The sequence below is a fragment of the Magnolia sinica genome, chromosome 1 (assembly GCF_029962835.1).
Source record: "Magnolia sinica isolate HGM2019 chromosome 1, MsV1, whole genome shotgun sequence".
In the NCBI taxonomy this organism is placed as follows: Eukaryota; Viridiplantae; Streptophyta; class Magnoliopsida; order Magnoliales; family Magnoliaceae; genus Magnolia; species Magnolia sinica.
The window spans coordinates 73,489,951-73,512,979 of NC_080573.1; the positions used below are offsets into that span (position 1 = coordinate 73,489,951).

Sequence of the window (23,029 nt, forward strand, 5' to 3'; positions counted from 1 at the left end):
ATGATTATCATTTGCGACCATTTAATGGATTGAATGGAACTTGTTGTGGTCTTACTATCTTGTAGTTCACATTTGACTTACGTGACTTGGATCGCACATTTGCCTTACATGGCTTGGATCACACTTTTCCTTACATGGCTTAGACCACATATTTGTCCTATGTGACTTGGATCATTTATTTGCCCTTTGTGGCTTTGATGGGTTATTGGTGCCCTTTTATGGCTCATTGTTTATATATGTATATCTTGTTGAGTTTCGGGTCATTATGCGGAGTTCATTACTTTTTTTCGGGTGGAGCTGAAGTTCGCTTGTCGAATTTTTATCCGTCTTACGGAGTTCATATAATTTCTGAAAGACGCTAGAGTTCCTATGTTGATTCTCTTTTTATCATGTGATGTTCACATACGATATAATTTTTAGGTGAAGTAGAGGGTTATATGTTGGTTTCCTAGCCATCTTGCGTTGTTCAGTCGTACCATGATTTCCAGATGGAGCTAAAGTTCGCTTATTGATTTTCTAGCCATTTGCGGTGTTCATGTATGATATGATTTTCAAGTGGTCTAGAGTTTATTTGTTGATTATCTCTTCATCTTGTGGAGTTCAGTCGTAACATAATTTTCTGGTGGAGTTGAAGTTCACTTGTCGATTTTCTAGCCATCTTGTGGAGTTCACATGTGATATGATTTTCGTGTGAAGTAGAGGTTTAAAGGTTGATATAAATTTCACTTGTACCATGATTTCTGGGTGGAGCAAAAGTTCACTTATGATTTTCTAGCCATCTTGTGGAGTTTACGTACAATGTGATTTTCGAGTGCAATAGAAAGTCATATGATTGATTATTTGATTATCTGGACATATTTCCTTGTATTGCGATTGCTGTTATATTTTTCTTATGAAGAGATTATGTTGATTGGCTTAATTTTTGAGTATATGATCATGATTATGAATTACCCTGTTTAATATATCTATTCTCATGACTTGCAATCTACACTGGATTATGAATGATGAGTGTGCAATCTTAGAGGGTACTCCTCACTACGATAGCCATTGACGCTATAAACTGTACCAATTAATACAGGTGTAGGACGAGCCGATGCTGTTCACTGGGTCGCTAGAGCAGACTGAGTAGCTGGGAGCTGGACAGGGTCCTTGCGGCCCATTTTGAGCTCCATCTTTAGACGTTAAATTTCTACCTTTGCTTAATAAACTTTGTATTTGAGATTGTATAAGTCCTGTATGGGCGCTACATTTGGATTTTTATTATAGTGTTTGAAATGCTTTTATACAATACACGGTTTACTCTAGCTTCATTACTGTTAACTCTGATTAATGATAAGCAGTTCAAATTTACATTGAATTTTATAGGCTATCACCCGGATTTTTGGAAAACGAGTCATATACTCGAGTTCCAAAAATTGGGGCGTTACAGGCCAATCTCACAAGAAAAGTCGAGGCCATGGAACTTAAGAATGTGGAAGCTATCAAACTAAGGGAAGTCGTGGAAGTTGTTTGTGGTATTTATGCTAGAAACATACATGCGATGCAAGATTGTCCTACAATCCCTACATTTTTAGATTTATTAAATGAGTAATCAAATGCCGTAAATACTTGCCAATGACTATTTAGTGGACCTACCTCAAACACATATAATTCCAATTGGAGGAATGGACAAACGACCAATCCTCAAGAGGCCCTTACTCAACTTCTAAATCAAAGGAAACCTCGAGAGGATCCGATTAAAAAATTCATGCAAAATCAAGAGCTCTTCAACCAGAACACAGTGCAAGCATTCCAAGATCTACTACCAAAAAATTGAGCAAAGGCTATGGACTTTGGAAGTTCTTAGCTATGGATATAAATCATAGCTAGAATGCTATAGATTTAATTTGTAGCTAAAATCTACTTAATCTGTAGCTAAAACCTAGCTTCCACCGGGATCTTATTAGAGATGGATGGTGCTCAAGGGGCTCATTGGAATATATGTGTTTTATCTAAGCCGCTGATAAATTCTGATATATAATTTCAGTGGATGAGCCCAAAAAGTAGGTAGATTGAAGGTCTAATTGGACCACACCATAAGAAATTAAAAAAAAAATCTATCGTTAATATTTTATGTGGTCTGCTTACAGCTTCGATATAACTCATTTATTGGATCAACCCTTAAAATTATCTTTTAAAATGAATGAACAGATTAGATAAATAACATACATCACGGTGGACCCCACAAGACTTAAAACTAAGAACTTAAAAGTGTCGTCCGTCACCGCCCCCCAAAACACAATCCCGCGTGCGACCCAAATCCCTTAAATCTCTCTCGCGCACCCGCCCTCTCCCAAAATCCAAACCCTCTCTCTCTCGTGCCCGCGCCTCTCCAAAAACCCGAACCCTCTCTCTCGTGTGCCCACCCCTCTATTTCCCAACCTCTCTCTCTCTCTCTCTCGATCTCGAATACGCAAATGGTGTCGCCGTTAGGGTTTTCTAGTTATCCCTCTGTATCTGTCTCTCACCGGAATACGCAGACAGCCACCAGATTTTTCTAGCCATCCCCCTCGGCGTCGATCTCTGACGCATCAACCACTACAGAGGTTGTTCCGGCCAATATACGAGGAGTTTCCCCATCCCTCTCCTTTCCTATTACGTATCTAGCTCCACTACAGAAACAAGGTATCATCTCCACTTTCAACCTTTAAAAAAAAAATTCAGTTGAGATCATGATGACAAGTGGGTTAGTGATTTAATTTTGTTGCTTGAATGCATGATTCATGCTTTTAGCTGAATTTTTATCTTTGATAGTGTGAGCTGTATTCAGTTTCCTTCATGCTTGAAAATATTGGATTGCCCATCACTGTTTCCTATTTTTCCCTTTTTTTATTATTATTATATATGATTAGTGTGTTTACTAGGGTTTTGTTATTGCTAGTTCAGAACTATACCATTTGGTTTTTGAGTTATCTCTCTCCAAAAAAAAAAAACTAGTGTTTGTGGTCACAGGGGCTTTTTTATTATTTTATATTTTGAGTTCTATTTGGTTTTTTATGAATTTTTGTTTTCCTCTGTTTGTTTAGTAAGGAAGGTTACATTTATATACGATTTTTCTTTTTCTTTTTTGAATTTTATGGAATTTTATCTACCACATTAAAAGATCACTTGGGGATTAGACATTTTTGGCTTTTTTATATATAAAAAAAATGGGATTTTTCATTTCTTTGAAAAATAAACAAAATTACTCATTTTCCTGCTCGACGCATTCAGTCATATATGCTGATGGTACTGTATTTTGTTGTTCTTTTTTCATGAAATGGCATCTTAATGTAAGACACATTTGGGTTATTTTCCTCTTCAAAGATTGAACTAAAATATCCATTTGCTTGCATCCATTGCATGTATGTATGTATGCATGAATCTGTGGATTTGTCACTTTAGGTGGTGTTGGACACATTTGGGTTATTTCTCCCTTCAAAGACTCAACCAATCCCTTTTCGTTGCATACATGCATGCATGTGACATGTATACATGTATAGTTGTGGCATTGTATTCTTTTTCCTTTTCATACAGTGATGTCCTAATGTGGGATATTTTGGGTTATTTCTCCCTTGAATGACTGAAGTAAATGCATTTAGCCAGCCTGCATGTATGTATGTATGTATGTTTATATTGGTATCTTTTGCTTTTTCATACAATGGTGTTCTAATCTAGAATATTTTTGGGTTATTTCTACCTTCGGAAAGGCATTTTGTATGCTCTTTCACAGAGGGTTGCCCTTAATTTAGATCAGTCTAAAGAATCATAGATCTTCTTGGAGGGGCCTCTTTTTTCAACACTAATTTCATCTTCTTACATTTCACAAGATTTATAGATGTATGAAATTATTATAGTTCTCTGATTTCAGATGAAAATGATGATCTATGCGCTGAGCTTTGGCATGCATCACTGCGAGGCCCAACCTAATGTGTATATTAAAAAAATTCAATTATGGGAGGCAGAAGAATTGACATGTGCTTTATGGCAGGCAAAAGAATTGACAAATATCCATTGTGTGGCATCTGAAGGTGTGTGGAAATTCCTTTTTTAAGGCTCCTCTATTTTGTTTGGTTCTCTTATCACTTGATTGTTGAATTGCATGTGGTATGGACGTGCAACGTTTTTTTTATCATGGAGATGTGGTCTTGGAAGATGCTTCCTTTTATTGTATTTTGGTGAATCTAGAATGAAAGATGTTGTAGAATCTTTGCAAGCAAGTCTTGGCAGATTGACATGTTGTGTTGGAGAATCCTTTTCATGGCTCCAGGATGGGCAATGTCTTCCCTTACTTTTAGGATGTCTCTTTCTTTGAATCCATTCCACCTGGGAGTCCTTTTATGCAGGTTGATCTCCCCCCCACCCCCTTCCTTTTTGCCTGGCTTTTGGGTCATGTTTTGGCTTTTTTCTTGTACTTGCAATGGAGGCCTTCTCATCATCGTCTATTCTTCTTCTTCTTTTTCTTTAATATGAGATCTTTCAAAATAATAATAATATAAGTTGAGTAGCCTTCTAGAAAATGCTCCTTGGAATTGAGATAGTAATTTCTTTATAAAAAAGAAAAGAAAAAAAAATGTCAAGGATCTAGGACACAATGCTTTTGAGAACTTTAATATCAACTAAGAGTTTTACCTCTTTCTATCTGCATGATGTAGAAGTTGAATGGATTTTGATGTTATTCCTACATTTCCACAGGTATGGGGTCAGATTCATCAAGCAAGTTATTATGTTGATGTTGATACAACAGACAGGAGGATCCAAAAGAAGGTACATGTGCTATTCTATTAAAGACTGTTTGTGCAATACTTAATTTCTCAGTACGTATTTGAATGGTAACTATATTTTTATTGATAAGCTATGCTTTTGTGGGTTAATGAATAAATAAAATACTTCAAAATAATGTACTTTGTTATTTTTCTATTATAAGTGGAAATGATGTTATATAAACTAGTAAATCAGCTTCAGCATGATAATTATGAGGTTCACCCCTCGTTCTTCATGTATGTTGACTGCAGAACATTGGTCATATTTGTCCTATCATCCATTTCTCTCAGGCACATATGGCCTAAGCTTTGGCCAAAGTTATGTTCATAGTGGAGCCAACCAATATGTTGAAAATATGGGGCCCACCTGCAGTATATGCATGGGTAGATGCACATTGGGGATTATCAGCACATGGACCATCCATGTTGAGACCCAGCATCATATAATTGGATCACTGATGCATGGGCCTCACCTGTTCATGTTGAAAACCCAAGCTCACTAGACAAGCTCTTGGCCCAGGCATTTTCCTTGTTGGATACCATCATTGCCATTGTCATAACTTTTCACTAGCTATTTGAGATTGCCTTTGATCTTTTCCTTGTTCTTCTGGGAAAAAAGGAAAAGAAAAGTGAGAAAGGATTAAATCAATTAGTTGAAATTTGTGAACATTTGAAGAGATTGGTGGAGAAATTAATCCCTCGAGTTCCTGAGAACTTTGGGAACTTCTCATAGAACACCGAAGCTTGTCTATTAGATAACTTTTAATAATCAATTTCTTGTTCTAGGTAAAGATGCACTTGATTCATCAGTTGATGCTCTCATGCTATTTAGGATAAGAGAACATTAAAGGACCTCTTTTTTTTTTCTTCTCAAAACTGAACTGTATATCTTTTGAATTCTGCAGAACCTTTTTCTTCTCTTGTGGACCATCACTTAAAGTTGAGTTGTTTGTTACTTGTTCACATTATGGGCATTTTTTTTACTTATCCCTTTTTATTTTCATACTAATTTTCCATTTTGAGAATTCCTCATATGGGTGTATGGAAATATAAAAAGGGTGGGGTGGATGAAGATATCAAATTTCGTTTAGGGGTCATTTGTTTGCAAGGGAATTGATTAGAAATCTAGTTCACTCCTTTCATTGGCTTGCATTTTGTGCTGTTTTATACGATGAATTATATGTCTAGATGAAATTTACAATGATCATATATCTAGAAATATCATGATATTTTGACCATCTAATCTCATGTTTGGGATCATGTATCTAGAAATATGTCTAGATTGTCATGTATACAGTGATAGCATATAGATGAACATATGGATAAAATACATGCATGCTTGTTGGTGCTTCCTGGTGAAAGGGAGACAATTGCATAGCCTTAACATGTAAGCATTGGCACATGTATCATTCAATTATATGATAATTAACTGACATTCACCTGCCTCTGTTTAGTAGTTGATTACGATTGGACCATCAATTTGATGCCGCTGGATAAATTAATATTTCGATGAGTAGAATGACTTGACTCTAGGACCAAGTCATCTATGTGGTGAGCCCATATGAAAGATGGTTGGGATGTCATGTCACACAGTTTTCATAGTCATGGTTCAGTTCAGTTCAGGTTCAGTTTGCAGTTTGGATTCTTGAGGTGCTTAATGAATCCAATTCAATGAGCTTGGATCACCATTAGTTTGTTTAGTTTATAGTATTGATTTACTAAGTTTTTTTACTCTATTAGTCATTTTGTGAAGTTTGTAGTATTGATTTACTAAACTTGTTCACCATGGGACCCACTTGTACAAATTGAAACCTGAAATTGTTATACCCTACTTATTAAAATCTTGTTAATGACTAAATGGCTATTTATGTCCAGATAAATCAGACACTGACTGGCAGTAACTGGAAAAAAGTTTACAGAAGCTGGAATTTGAATTCGAATGCTGGGAATTGTGATCAGATTGCTAGATTTTTTTATAGTTCTGGAAAACTATTTTCTTACAAAGGTATATATTGGAAATAGTCTAAGACTCCTAACAAATTAAATACAATAGAAAAAATAGCAATTGAAGTAAATAGATGTTCAATATCACTGTATGAGGAATCATCACAAACAACTAGTTGCATGTGAAGTTCCTCATACGCCAAAGTGTCATGTGTAGGACATTTGAGCAATGCATAAGGTGGGATTCACGATGACAATCACTTGCTGCAAAAAACAGGTTAGCCGCTCATCAGGAAGCCACCCTATATGAAAACAATGAGCATTTTTAGTTAGAATTATTAATTTCCTGATTCAACGTGCATGTCTGTCCTGCCTGATCAGTGGATTTTTCTGATTTCTATGCCAGGTGGCCTTCATCTTATGCATAACCTAATGTGTCATACACATGACGAGAACGGGGTTTCATCTGAAGTTCACATGCAACTAGTTGTAGGTGATCATTCCTACTAGTATTGAATTGAATTGACTGTAATGATGGTTGTCTTTGAATAATCCCAGAAAGTTCGGTGCAAGAACTCACTCAGATGTTTGTCCAAGAGCTGGCTTTGATGGTAACATTTGTTTAGCCTTTATCAGCAAATCTTTGGCTGACAGTTGTATCATCTCATCTTTTGACACGTTGTGGGTCATCTTTCCATGCTCAGAACTGTCCTTTGTTTATCTACAGATTATTTTTTTTTATTGTAAGCATGGGGTCTTGTTCATTTGCATATGTACTTGAGGATTAATGCTTCTTTTTTTCGTTCATTTATTTATTTTTTAACTTTTCAATGCTGCGAATAACAACAAAAAATGCTCTAAACCATGAGTGGTTTAGTGAGGTCTCTCTGCCTAAATTAAAAGATTTTATACCGACAGTTCCTATTCAACATGCCCAAAATAGGTATTTGGATGTACAACATGGATTTTGAACATAAACTGCTTCAAATGATTGATTTCTTGTGGCTCCTTTCTCAATACAAATATAGAAAATTCTAATTTCAATGATCAAGTAATCCTAAGAGATGAAGATATGGCTTTGGAAGTTGGGTCAACACCTCTAAGTCTTCTCTAGGTCAGTTGCTTAAGTTTACTGATACGTTTAGGGGAAATTGTGTATCAATAAAGGTCTTTTTTTCTTTAATAAACTTTGATGTGTTTCATGTGAAAATTTCAGCTATGTCAATGACTTAAGTTGTTTGCTGAAATTTGTGTTAGTACCGGATGTGATGCAGTCTCTACCAAATATTTGTGAGGTGGAATGGCTTGTCAATTGAAAATTGGGAGAAATTTTGGGAAATATGAACCCACCTATTTAAAAAATATTAGCTAAAGTTGTGTAACACATCCAACTATTTCCAATATCAGGGCCCACATGCTGATTGGACCATGATCCATTTAAAATCAGATTCACTTTGGACTGCTTGACTGTAAACAAATTTTGTGGGAACGCTGTTTGGAGCATTAATTCAGTTTACATTAGGGGAATTCTATGTTTTCCTTACATTTAGTTTTCATCATTCTTTAATTGATTGATTCTTTATTTTTATGTTGTAGAATCATCTAGTGGTGGTTTGCCTTCGAATAATTACAGAAGACGCACAGGAGAAGTTATCGGTATAGCTGTCCAATATGCAGGTGGACTATTGATCCTCGCATCCATTTTCTATCTATGGTGGATGAAGGATGCACCTGGCCATATGCGAGTGCACACAGACTCACTAAGATTTGTATTTTCAACATTATTGCAAATTGTAATTGTAATTGATTGATTGAATGAATGATTGTAATTGAATAAATGAATGATTATGCAGGTGGTAATTGAATGAATGAATGATTATGTAGGTGGTGAATGAATGAATGATTATAATTTTTTGAAACTGTAGGCAATAGCTACGGATATTGAACGTAGCTAGTAATCTGACAACCGTAGCTGTTATTAAATTCAGTATATTCTATGGATCCAGCACTACTTTTAGCTACAAATACTATCCGTAGCTATAGGTACTTTTGGCCATAGAAATAGTTGCTATGGATTATATCCATAGCTATTGTAATCTACGGCTACGGATTTAATCCGTAACCATAGGTTTTAGACCTATTGTTATGGCACCTACGACTACGGTCGTGCTATGGACTAAAACCGTAGCCATAGGACTACGACTACGGATTAAATCTGTAGCCTTTGCCTAGTTTTTTGGTAGTGATCTCAAAACAACAATGAGAATGTTTATATCATCAATTTAAAGGATTGAGTCACACTTAGCGACTGGGGAGAAAGAGACTTTTCCAACCTAACCTCTCCCCAATCCAAAGCCACAATGTGAAATCAGTGACCCAAGCTCTTCCAATCAACATGTGGAATAAGCTAAGTTTATTAACACTCTTAGAATGAGAAATATAATTGTAAAACCATTCCAGCGAGGGCTGAAAAGCATAAGGACTTGGAAGATGTTAAAGATGATGGACTTAGCGACATCTCACATATGATATAACAGGAATCTTAAAATAAGTTGATTACGCCATTCCCCCAATGGTTGATTACATTAAAACCTCTATCTAACTCGCAGGATATTCTAGAGTTGCTTAAGAAAGTGAAGGTCAATATTCCTCTACTGGATGCTGTTAAAAAAATCCCTTCATATACCAAATTTCTGAAAGATTTATGTACGACCAAAAGATGGCAAAACATATAAAAGAAAATCTTTTTGACAGAAAAGGTGAGAGCCATCCTCAAGCAAGATGTGCCATAAAAATACGAGGATCTTAGTAACCCAACCATCACTTATGTAATTGGGAATCACGGGATTGAACACGTACTTCTTGACTTGGGGGTGAGTGTAAATCTGATTCCTTTCTTGGTTTATGAACAATTGGGTCTAGGTGAATTAAAACCCACCTGGACCACATTACAACTTTCTAATCGATCAGTCCACATACCGAGAGGAATGATTGAAGATATGTTGATCCAGGTTGATAAATTCTACTACCCAGTAGATTTTATTATTCTGGATACTCAACCCATCGTGGATGTGAGCACTCAAATACCCATCATTCTTGGTCGTCCATTCCTTGCTACATTAAATGCCATCATTAATTGTAGGAATGGAATTATGAATTGATCTTTTAGAAATATGACATTGGAACTCAATATCTTTTTCAATATGAGCAAATAGACAGAGGATGGAGATGATACCCAAGACATTAATATGATCAACTCTTTCGTGGAAGATAGAGCACTTTTGACTCTATACTTTGACCCTCTAGAGACGAGATTGTCCCAAATGGGACTAGAATTAGCTAATTCTGAGATCGTTCGATATACCAAAAGCACGTTGGAACTCTTCGATCGTCATTTTGCAATATGGATTCGTAATCTTTCCAAATCGCGTGACCCAACGGGGACGGTCATGACTCCCTCATTTGATGTTAGATTGGGTCGATTCTTGATCATCAGAAAGGTACTTTAATGCTCTTTTATTCCTAATTGGAATCATGGTATTCCGAGACCATTTGGGCATCCATAAGTGGGATCGCAATCATCGGTCCTAAATTTTTCCTTCATCTCATTGTCTAATAGTAACCTTCATAAGTCTCTCTTCAGTAGTCAAATTTAGACTATTGTGATCTCATTGGAATGGTAACTCGACAAGCTTCCAAATGGGACCAGAACTGGCTAATTCTGAGACTGTTTGATATCCCAAAAGCACGTTGGAACTCTTCGATCATCATTTTGCAATTTGAATTGTTGATCTTTCTAAATCGCACGATCCAATGGAGACGCACATGACTCCCTCGTTAATGTCAGATTAAGTCAATTTTTGGTCATCTGAAAGGTACTTTAATGCTCTTTCATTCCTAATTGGATTTGTGGTATTCTGAGACCATTCGGGCAACCGTAAGTGGGATTGCAGTTGTCGGTCCTAAATTTTTCCTTCATCTCCTTCTCTAATAGTAATGTTCATAACTCTCTCTTCAGTGGTCGAATTTAGACTATTTTGAGCTCATTGGAATGTTAACTCGAAAAGCTTCCAAATGGGACCAGAATTGTCTAATTCTGAGACTGATCGATATCCTAAAAGCCCACTGGAACTCTTCGATCGTCATTTTGTAATTTGGATTGTTAATCTTTCAAAATCGCGCGATCCAACGGAGATGATCATAACTCCCTTTTTTAATGTCGGATTGGGTTGATTTTTGGTCATCAAAAAGGTACTTTAGTGCTCTTTCATTCCTGACTTGAATCATCATATTCCAAGACCCTTTGCGCATCCATAAGTCGGATCGCAGACGTCGGTCCTAAAATTTTCCTTCTTCTCCTTGTCCAATATTAACCTTCATAACTCTCTCATTACTGATCCAATTTAGAATATTTAGTGCTCATTGGAAGGGTAACTTAACAAGATTCCAAATGGGACCAGAATTGTCTAATTCTGAGACCGTTCAATATCCCAAAAGCACGTTGGAACTCTTCGATCATCATTTTGCAATTTGGATTGTCTATCTTTCCAAATCACGCAATCCAACAGAGATGCTCATTACTCCCTCGTTTGATGTTGGATTGGGTCGATTTTTTATCATCTGAAAGGTACTTTAGCACTCTTTCATTCTTGACTTGAATCGTCATATTCTGAGACCATTTGCGCATCCGTAAGTGGGAACGCAGTCATCGGTTTTGAAATTTTCCTTCATCTCCTTGTCCAATAGTAACCTTCATAACTCGCTCTTAAGTGATCGAATTTAGACTATTTTGACCTCATTGGAATGGTAACTTGACAAGCTTCTAAATGGGACCAGAATTGTCTAATTTGGAGACGGTTCGATATCACAAAAGCCCGTCGGAACTCTTCGATCGTCATTTTGTAATTTGGATTGTTAATCTTTTCAAATCACGTGAACCAACAGAGATGCACATAACTCCCATCAATTTTTAGTCATCGGAAAGGTACATTAGTGCTCTTTCATTCCTGACTTGAATCATTGTATTCTGAGACCATTTGCGCATCCATAAGTGGGATCGCAGTCATCGGTACAGAATTTTTCCATCATCTCCTTGTCCAATAGTAATCATCATAACTCTCTCTTCAGTGGTCCAATTTAGACTATTTTCAACTCATTGGAATGTTAACTCGACAAGCTTCCAAATGGGAACAGAATTGGCTAATTCTGAGACCGTTCGATATCCCAAAAGCACATTGGAACTCTTCGTTTGTCATTTTGGAATTTAGATTGTTAATCTTTCCAAATCGTACGATCCAATGGAGATGCTCATGACTCCCTCGTTTGATGTAGGATTGGGTTGATTTTTGGTCATCTAAAAGGTACTCTAATGCTCTTTCATTCCTGATTAGAATCGTGGTATTCCAAGACCAAATGGGCATCCGTAAGTGGAATCACAGTCGTCGGTCCTGAATTTTTCCTTCATCGCCTTGTCCAATAGTAACCTTCATAACTCTCTCTTCAATGGTTGAATTTAGACTATTTTGAGCTCATTGGAATGTTAACTCGACAAGCTTCCAAATGGGACCAGAATTGGCAAATTCTGAGACTGTTCGATGTCCCAAAAGGACGTTAGAACCCTTCTATCATCAATTTTGCAATTTGGATTGTTAATCTTTTGAAATTGTGCAATCCAATGGACATGCTCATGACTCCCTTGCTTGATGTCTGATTGCGTCGATTTTTGGTCATCTAAATGGTACTTTAGTATCTTTCATTCCTGACTTGAATCGTTATATTCCGATACCATTCGTTCATTCGTAAGTGGGATCGCAGTCGTCGGTCCTGAATTTTTCCTTCATCGCCTTGTCCAATAGTAACCTTCACTCTCTCTTCAATGGTCGAATTTAGACTATTTTGATCTCATTGGAATGTTAACTCGACAAGCTTCCAAATGGGAACAGAATTGGCAAATTCTGAGACTGTTCGATGTCCCAAAAGCACGTTGGAACGCTTCTATCGTCATTTTGCAATTTGGATTATTAATCTTTTGAAATTGCGCAATCCAATGGAGATGCTCATGACTCCCTTGCTTGATGTCTGATTGGGTCAATTTTTGGTCATCTGAATGGTACTTTAATATCTTTCATTCCTGACTTGAATCGTCGTATTCCGATACCATTCGTGCATCCATAAGTGGGATCGCAGTCGTCGGTCCTGAATTTTTCCTTCATCTCCTTGTCTAATAGTAACCTTCATAACTCTCTCTTCAGTGGTCAAATTTAGACTATTTTGAGCTCATTGGAATGTTAACTCGGCAAACTTCCAAATGGGACCAGAATTGGCTAATTCTGAGACTGTTCGACATCCCAAAAGCATGTTGGAACCCTTTGATCGTCATTTTACAATTTGGATTATTTATCTTTCCAAATCACGTGATCCAATGGAGATGCTCATGACTCCCTCGTTTGATGTCAGATTGGGTCAATTTTTGGTCATCTGAAAGGTACTTTAATGCTCTTTCATTACTGATTAGAATTGTGGTATTCCGAGACCATTCGTGCATCCATAATCGTCGATCCTAAATTTTTCCTTCATCTCCTTGTCCAATAGTAACCTTTATAACTCTCTCTCTTCGGTGGTCGAATTTAGACTATTTTGAGCTCACTGGAATGGTAAGTTGACATTCCAAATGGGACCAGAATTGTTTAATTCTGAGACCATTCGATTTCACAAAAGCCCGATGGAATTCTTCGATCGTCATTTTGCAATTTGGATTATTAATCTTTCCAAATCATGTGATCTAATGGAGATGATCATAACTCCCTTGTTTGATGTCGGATTGGGTCGATTTTTGGTCATTTGAAAGGTACTTTAGTGCTCTTTCATTCCTGGTTTAAATCGTCGTATTTCTAGACCATTTGTGCATTCGTAAGTGGGATTGCAGCCGTTGGTCCTGAATTTTTCCTTCATCTCCTTATCCAATATTAACCTTCATAACTCTCTCATTACTGGTCCAATTTAGAATATTTAGTGCTTATTGGAATGGTAACTTAACAAGCTTCTAAATGGGACCAGAATTGGCTAATTTTGAGACCGTTCGATATCCCAAAAACACGTTGGAACTCTTTGATCGCCATTTTGAAATTTGAATTGTTAATCTTTCCCAATCGTGCAATCCAACGGAGATGCTCATAACTCCCTTGTTTGATGTCGGATTGGGTTGATTTTTGGTCATCTGAAGGGTGCTTTAGTGCTCTTTCATTCCTGACATGAATAGTCATATTCTGAGACCATTTGCGCATCCGTAAGTGGGAACGCACTCGTTGGTCCTGAATTTTTCCTTCATCTCCTTGTCACCTTGATAACTTGCTCTTAAGTGGTCTAATTTAGACTATTTTGAGCTCATTGGAATGGTAACTCGACATGCTTCTAAATGGGACCAAAATTGTCTAATTTTTAGACTGTTCGATATCCCAAAAGCCCGTCAGAACTCTTCGATCATCATTTTGCAACTTGGATTATTAATCTTTTCAAATCGCGCGATCAACGGAGATGCTCATAACTCCCTCATTTGATGTCAGATCAAGCGATTTTTGGTCATCTGAAAGGTACATTAGTGCTCTTTCACTCCTGACTTTAATTATTGTATTCCGAGACCATTTGCGCATTTATAAGTGGGATTGCAGCCATTATTCTTGAATTTTTCCATCATCTCCTTATCCAATAGTAATCGTCATAACTCTCTCTTAAGTGGTCGAATTTAGACTATTTTGAGCTCATTGGAATGGTAACTCGATAAGCTTCCAAATGGGAACAAAATTGGCTGATTTTGAGACCGTTTGATATCCCAAAAGCACGATCGTCATTTTGCAATTTGGTTTGGTAATCTTTCCAAATCGCGCGATCCAATGGAGACACTCATGACTCCCTCGTTTGATGTAGGATTGGGTCAATTTTTGGTCATCTAAAAGGTACTTTAATGCTCTTTCATTCCTGAATGGATTCGTGGTATTCTGAGACCATTTGGGCTTCGGTAAGTGGGATCGCAGTCGTCGGTCTGAATTTTTCCTTCATCTCCTTGTCAAATAGTCACCTTTATAACTCTCTCTTCAGTGGTCAAATTTAGATTATTTTGAGCTCATTAGAATGTAAACTCGACCAGCTTCCAAATGGGAACAAAATTATCTAATTTTGAGACCGTTCGATGTCCCAAAAGCATGTTGGAACCCTTAGATCGTCATTTTGCAATTTGGATTATTAATCTTTCTAAGTTGTGCGATCCAATGGAGACGCTCATGACCCCCTCATTTGATGTCGGATTGGGTCAATTTTTGGTCATCTAAAAGGTACTTTAATTCTCTTTCATTCCTGATTGTAATTGTGGTATTCTGAGACCATTCGGGAATCCATATGTGGGATCGCCATCGTCGGTCTTGAATTTTTCCTTCATCTCCTTGTCTAATAGTAACCTTCATAACTCTCTCTTTAGTGGTCAAATTTTGACTATTTTGAGCTCATTGGAATGGTAACTCGGCAAGCTTCCAAATGGGACCAGAATTGTCTAATTCTGAGACCGTTCAATATCCCAAAAGCCCGTTGGAACTCTTCGATTGTCATTTTGCAATTTGGGTTCTTAATCTTTCCAAATCGTGTGATCCAACAAAGATGCTCATGGCTCCCTCGTTTGATGTCGGATTGGGTCAATTTTTGGTCATATGAAATGTACTTTAGTGCTCTTTCATTCCTGATTGGAATTGTGGTATTTCGAGACCATTCGGGCGTCCATAAGTGGGATCATAGTCATCGGTCCTGAATTCTTCCTTCATCTCCTTGTCCAATAGTAACCTTCATAACTCCCTCTCCAGTGGTCGAATTTAGACTATTTTGAGTTCATTGGAATGGTAACTCGATAAGCTTCCAAATGAGATCAGAATTGTCTAATTCTGAGACTATTCGATATCCCAAAAGCCCATTGGAACTATTCGATCGTCATTTTGCAATTTGGATTGTTAATCTTTCCAAATCGTGTAATCCAATGGAGATGATCATAACTCCCTCGTTTGATGTCGGATTGGATAGAATTTCGGTCATCTAAAAGGTACTTTAGTGCTCTTTCATTCCTGACTTGAATCGTCGTATTCCGAGACCATTTGTGCATCCGTAAGTGGGATTGCAGTTGTCGATCCTGAATTTTTCCTTCATCTCCTTGTCCAATATTAACCTTGATAACTCCCTCATTACTGGTCCAATTTAGAATATTTAGTGTTTATTGGAATGGTAATTTAAAAAGCTTCCAAATTGGACCAGAATTGGCTAATTCTGAGACCGTTCTATATCCCAAAAGCACGCTGAAACTCTTCGATCGTCATTTTGCAATTTAGATTGTTAATCTTTCCAAATCACGCATCCAATGGAGATGCTCATAACTCCCTCATTTGATGCCGGATTGGGTCGATTTTTGGTCATTTGAAAGGTACTTTAGCCCTCTTTCATTCCTAACTTGAATTGTCGTATTCTGAGAGCATTTGCGCATCTGTAAGTGGGAATGCACTCATCGGTCCTGAATTTTTCCTTCATCTCCTTGTCCTATAGTAACCTTCATAACTCACTCTTAACTGGTCTAATTTAGACTATTTTGAGCTCATTGGAATGGTAACTCCTCAAGCTTCTAAATGGGACTAGAATTGTCTAATTCTGAGACTTTTCGATATCCCAAAAGCTCGTCGAAACTCTGTAAGTACTATGGTTTCGTGCTCCTTTGATTGTCAAATTTTGTAGTGCCAAAACCTCAATCCGTGTCTTATGTAACACATTAGTATATATGTTCAAGGCAATGAATCGCAGGTACAAGGACAATGCTTCAAGTTAAGAACAAAGATCTACTTCAAGAACTGTAAGATCAAGTACATTGTTTTCTTTTGTAAGCTTCAGAACTCAGTGTTTTAAAACTACATCGAAAGATGAGATCTTGTTCAAGACTTAAGGTGAAGTACAACTCAAGAACTACGAATTCAAGCTTTCAAAAATCTCAACTTCAAGCTTCATCATGTGTCAAGATCTCAAGCTTTATAAACATCAAAGATCATCCATCATCTGAAGAAAAGAAGGTTCAATGTTCATACTTCATGTTTAAGGTATGAAAGACCTTAGATTAACCTTAGGGTAGGTCATTTCGGATAACTAAGTCAATTGCTTATTTTATAAGTGTTTTGGTCTGTTCTTAGACTACTCCTGGACTTTGTTCGACTAGTCCTAGCACTGGCTCAACCAGTCCAAGAAATTCTAAGACCAGTCCTAAGTTTGTTACAAATTTTCAGAATTTTGTTAAGCCCCGACCAGTCCTGGAGTTTGCTCGACCGGTCATGTGAACAATGCACAACTCATTCACGACCAGTCCAGCAGCTACGAATTAAACTCCAGTAACTATTCCTAGCTCCTCACGACCAATCGTGGACAGGTCACGACCAGTCATGGAGGTCTCACGACCGGTTGTGAAGTGCCTACGACCAGTCGTGGAATGGTTTTATCCAATCACACTCAAAATTTCAAAAATCAGTTCATTCCATGACCAGTCGTAGTGTCCATAGGACCAGTCATAGACGTGATTTATACAACTATAAATAGAGCACGATCTTTAGAGTTTGATATCCAATTCAGGTAAAATCAAGGCATCACTCTGAGAGATAAGTTTGTAATCTTCTTAAGATAGATTGTGCATATTTAATATTCTCTTTTTATTAGGTTTTTATATTTGATTTTGTTTTTGCATTCTAATCTGATTTAAAAGATGAATTATGGTATTCCACTTCTTGGAATCAAAATTAAATAGAGCTAGCCCCAACTTGATTTAATTTAAAATCAATTAGAACCTAGAACCATTTCAAAGTGAGTGTGGACATTGAACTTCTATATTTGAATTTCTACTCCATCTTGGTTCTTCTGGGCTGCAACAAAAGGAGAAATCCAAGTATTTTACATTATTATAATTTCTATTGTGTTGGTTTCTTTTGAGGTTAAGACAAAAAAATCTCATTCTTTTTGGCTATCTAAGGAGAGCCAGAAAACTCAGAGAGTATGGTTTTTGAATTTTGTAAGCCCACTTGAAAGACACAATTGTGAGGGTTTTAGGTGAACCTGATAAAAACCTATTTTCATAGTGAACGCTAATATCCACTATGTGAGGATATTAAGAGTGGAGTAGCTGTGTGACTGTTGTTGAACAGTTGGTATACACACAGGCGAATCACTATAATTCTTTGTGTTTTGTGAATATGTGATTTATTTTCTATATCTTTTATCATTCAAAATTGTGGGATGTATTTATGGACGTGAATATTGTAATATTTTCATTTCAAGCATTGTGGGGAATGTTGTAATAGTGTAGATTTTAATTCTTGCTATTTTATTTCTCTTTATTTTGTGTTATTGATTCTTAGATTGTTCTAGTAAGGTTGTCCTTGCCATAAACCCTTGGTTTTTATGGTGTAAGGTTGTCCTTGGAACATCTAGAATTTTAAGGTTGCTTTACATTTCAATATTGTGGATTGTTTAAAGCGTTATCTTTCCTTTATTTAATTAAATTCCATTGTTATCATTTTAATTTGGCACAGTCCTATTCACCCCCCCCCCCCCCCCCCCTCCTCCTCTAGGACATATATCTTGGCCTTTTCAAGTGGTATCAGAGCCTAATAGGTCGTTCTAATTGTTATATTTTTAGATTTATTTCTTGAGCTAATCGATCTAAGCTATTTATAAGATGTCAAATTTTGATAGCCTTTCAGTCACTAGGCCTCCATCATTTAATGCCACCAATTATGCCTATTGGAAATCCAGAATGAGGATTTTTTTAAAATCCATGGATAAGAGCGTGTGGCAAGCCACAGTGACTGAATGGACCCCTCTTATCACTGAAGTAACTAGAATTAATGGATCCAAATCTATGAAAATTACACCTTACTTCTCTTGGACCACACTTCGAAAAAGTGAGAGTAGTGCAAATGCAAAAGCACTAAATGCAATCACTTGTGCACTATCATCGGATGAATTCAAAAGAATTATATCCTGTGATTCTACAAAGCAAGACTCGGATATTTTATAAATAACACACGAGGAAACATCACTTGTCAAGAAATCTAAAGTCTAAATCCTCACAAACAAATTTGAGGAAATACGTATGGAAGAAAATGAAATGTTCATGGACTTCTATACAAGATTGAATGACATTGTGAACTCTATGTGGGGTCTTGGTGATAAAATTTCAGAAAGTAAAGTGTGTGCATAAATACTATGCTCACTTCCTGAACGGTTCAATTCTAAGGTAACTGCGATCCAAGAACTTCGTGATATGGATAATATGAGGGTAGAAGAATTAGTTGGATCTTTACAGACCTATGAGTTAACTTTTAAAGCTCCTAAAGGAAAATTTATCACCCTTAAATCTTCTAAAAATATTTTTCAAGAAAATAATAGCAATTCTGATTTAGAAAACTCTGAAGATGGTATGGCCCTTTTAGCGAAAATTTTTTATAAAATTTTCAAAAGTAAAAAAGAGGGTTGATTTTCAAAAATCTAATGATAAGAAGAAATCTAAACCTGAAACTTGAAAATCTTTAAAAGACAGTCAATGTTGCAGCGGCCATGAATATGGGCATTTAGCAAATAGGTGTCCTAAAAAGGACAAACCTAAAAAGAAAGGAATGTTGGGTACTTGGGATGAATCCTCTGACTCTGAAGCCTCTTCTGAATCAGAAGATTCTGAAACTAAGTTAGGCAGTGAAGTTAAAGCCCTTATAACTCTAGCCAAATTCACTTTTTCAGATAATGATGATTCAACTAGTGAAGAAATCCTGAATAGTGATCATGAAAATGAAGGTGATCTTTAAGATGCTTATAATTCCCTTCACAAGGATAGTTGTAAAATTCTTCTTGAACTTAAACTTCAGAAAGAAAAGTTTTCAAAGCTTAAAGAAAATTTTGATTCTCTTGTTTTAGAAAAATCTCACATTTCAGATTGCTTTGAAAAATGCAAAAGTGATTTAGAATTTAAAACCTCCCTTATTAAAAATTTGAAATCTGAAAATGAAAAACTTAAACTTGAAGTATCTTCACTTTTGAGTTTAAAGGATACGTGGAGGTATGCCCAAGGTGATCCAAAGTTAGAAAAACTTTTATTTGAATCAAGAAAATATGGCGACCGATCCGGTTTGGGCTACGATAGAAATATTCCTCCTAAACAGAAGAATACTCCTCCTAAGTTTATGAAAGAAGAGTCCTCAAACTCAAAAGGGAATAGTTCAAATCAAAATTTTTCTAAAAATGCTAAAACTTTTCAATCTTACAAACCTAAAAGTAATCATATCAACTATAAAAATCAGAATCGAAACCCATTAGCTGAAAAAATAGTTGATGTGCTTAAGGAGCTCTTTAAATCTAACTCAGTGGGTCATTCTTACAACAACTACAAACATAAGAAGACCAACTATACTCCTAAACCTAAAACAGTTATGAAATGGGCTCCTAAGGTTACTTGCTTGGTTGCCCACACGACTTTCAAAGCTACAAGTCATTCAAAGTGGTACTTAGATAGTGGATGCTCAAGGCATATGACTAGTGATAAAGGTCTAGTCACCGATCTTAAAGACATGGTTGATGGTTCAGTCACATTTGGTGATGATAGCAACTGCAGGATTATTAGCCAAGGTACGGTTCAACTCTTTAACCTTTCCATATTTGAAAATGTTTTATATATTGAAGGGTTAAAACACAATATGTTAAGCATATCTAAAATATGCGATAATAATCATAGTGTGAAATTTACTAACCACGGTTGTGAAATTTTAAACAAAAAAGGGTTTTGTAATATTAACTGGTCATAGAACTTCTGAAAACTGCTACTTGTCAATTGTGTTACATGGTCCATACCGATGAGACTGAGTAATGGCATAAACATCTTCGACATATACACTACTGTAATTTGTATAGATTGAGCAAAAGAGAGCTGATAAGAGGTCTACCTAAATTACAGAAAGTAGATAAAATATGTGGCAAATGCCAGATTGGGAAATAAACTAGGAGTGCTCACAAAAAGGTGGACTCCAATGCCACATCAAAACCGCTCGAGCTTCTCCATATGGATCTTATAGGACTAATCAGGACGGAGAGTCGAGGTGGCAAAAAATATATACTAGTAATCGTGGATGATTTTACTAGATTCACTTGGGTAGCCTTCTCAAGGGATAAATCAGAAACCCTTGATGAAGTAAAAAGAGTTCTCAAACGAATCCAAACGGAAAAAGGTTCTCAAGTCTGTAAGATTCGTAGTGATCATGGATCAGAATTTGAGAATAACAGTTTTAAGAAATTCTATTGCGATCAGGGAATATCACATAAATTCTCTGCACCCAAAACTCCACAACAAAATAGAATTGTTGAAAGAAAAAATAGAGTACTTCAAGAAATGGCAAAAGTAATGTTGAATAGTCAGAAGCTCCCTAAAAATCTTTGGGCTGAAGCTGTAAATACTGCATGCTATATAATCAACCGAGTTTATACAAGTAAAAATTATAATAAAATGGCTTATGAAATGTAGTTCAATAAGAAGCCTACTATCAAATACTTTCAAGTTTTTAGCAACAAATGCTATATTTAACGTGATCATGAAAATCTGGGCAAGTTTGACACTAAAAGTGATGAAGAGATCTTTTTAGGATATTCTTTGAACAGTCGAGCATATTGAATACTGAATAAAAGGACCGGTGTTATTCAAGAGTCCACTAATGTGGTCATTGATGATCACTTAAATACACTTGCCTCAAATTCAGATAATGATGAAGTTCTTTTAATTGATGAACTAGATACTTCATCAAATCAAACTAACTCTGAACTAAGGACTATTAAAGATCATCTAACCACTCAAATTCTTAGAAATCCTCTCACTGGTGTGCGCACTCGTAGACAAGTAGAAGATATATATAATTACATGTGCTTTACATCCCAGATAGAACTGGCTAACGTAAAAGAAGCTCTTACTGATGAACACTGGATTGTTGCAGTGTAAGAGGAGCTTAACCAATTTGTAAGAAATGATGTTTGGTATCTTGTTCCTAGACCTAAAGATAAACATATTATTGGAACTAAGTGGATTTTTAAAAATAAGTCTGATAACCTTGGTAATATAATTCGAAATAAGGCTAGACTAGTTATACAAGGGTACACTCAAATTGAAGGCATCGATTATGATGAAACCTTTGCCCCAGTAGCTCGTCTTGAATCAATCAGACTATTTATATCCATTGTTTACTTTAGAAAATTCAAAATTTATCAAATGGATGTAAAAAGTGCTTTCTTAAATAACAATCTGCATGAAAAAGTTTATGTTGAACAACCAGCGGGTTTTGAAGACCCTAAGAATGTTAATTATGTTTATCGCCTAAAGAAGGCTCTCTACGGTTTGAAACAAGATCCCAGGGCATGGTACGAAAAATTGACTAAGTTTCTACTAAGTCATAATTTTCTAATGGGAAGTGTTGATAAGACTCTTTTTGTTAAGAAACATAACGATCATATCTTAATAGTGCAGATCTATGTTAACGATATTATTTATGGATCTACCTATTCTAACATGACTGTTGAGTTTGCAGATTTAATGAAATCTAAGTTTGAAATGAGCATGGTTGGGGAATTGAATTATTTCCTATGGTTGCAAGTAAAACAACAACCTGATGGTATTTTTATTTCTCAAACCAAATATGCTTTGAACTTAATTAAAAAGTTCGGATATGAGAATGGGAAAAATTTTGATACTCCTATAAGTACAACATTAGGACTCTCAAAAGACTCTATAGGTAAAAGTGTGGATCCTAAATTATATCGTAGTATGATTGGCAGTTTACTTTATTTAACTACAAGTAGACCTGATATTTGGTATTTGAGCTATATATCAATCTGACCCTAAAGAGTCCCATCTAACTATTGTTAAGTGGATTATGTGATATGTCACAAGTTCAGCTAATTTGGGTCTCTAGTATCCATATGATACTAGTGTTAAGTTGGCTGGGTACATAGATGCTGATTGGGCTAGTAATATCGATGATAGGACATCAACCAGTGGCGGTTGTTTCTATAGTGGAAATTGTTTAGTTTCTTGGTTTAGCAAGAAGCAAAGCTCCGTATTACTCTCAACTGTTGAGGTTGAATACATCATAGCTAGAAATGCACGTACTCAGCATGTATGAATGAATAGAATGTTAAGCGATTAAGGAATTGTATAGGATTCAATGGTTTTATATTTTGATAATTCTAGTGCAATAATATATCTAAAAATC

The 23,029-nt window shown here is 36.2% G+C and overlaps 1 protein-coding gene across 2 annotated transcripts; it reads left to right on the forward strand.

The window, feature by feature from the left end:
- Positions 1 to 3,958: 3,958 nt before the first annotated feature.
- LOC131248021 (uncharacterized) lies at positions 3,959 to 8,627 on the forward strand. Of its 2 annotated transcripts, XM_058248088.1 has the most exons (5): positions 4,056 to 4,364; positions 4,714 to 4,785; positions 7,284 to 7,336; positions 8,322 to 8,518; positions 8,579 to 8,627. In XM_058248088.1, exons 1-5 carry the CDS (start codon positions 4,255 to 4,257, stop codon positions 8,591 to 8,593), a joined length of 447 nt encoding a protein of 148 aa, XP_058104071.1. In that variant the 5' UTR covers positions 4,056 to 4,254; the 3' UTR covers positions 8,594 to 8,627. The 2 variants fall into 2 exon arrangements, 1 of the variants encoding a protein (XP_058104071.1); XR_009172143.1 differs by lacking the exons at positions 4,056 to 4,364; positions 7,284 to 7,336; positions 8,322 to 8,518; positions 8,579 to 8,627 and adding exons at positions 3,959 to 4,049; positions 6,657 to 6,889.
- The last annotated feature ends 14,402 nt before the right edge of the window (positions 8,628 to 23,029 follow it).

Bases quoted from the DNA above. Each gene is read 5' to 3' on its own strand.
- LOC131248021 (XM_058248088.1), top strand. From the start codon at position 4,255: ATGTTGTGTTGGAGAATCCTTTTCATGGCTCCAGGATGGGCAATGTCT. The intron at 4,365-4,713 runs GTTGATCTCCCC...ACATTTCCACAG, and splicing joins CTGGGAGTCCTTTTATGCAG to GTATGGGGTCAGATTCATCA. The intron at 4,786-7,283 runs GTACATGTGCTA...GAATAATCCCAG, and splicing joins ACAGGAGGATCCAAAAGAAG to AAAGTTCGGTGCAAGAACTC.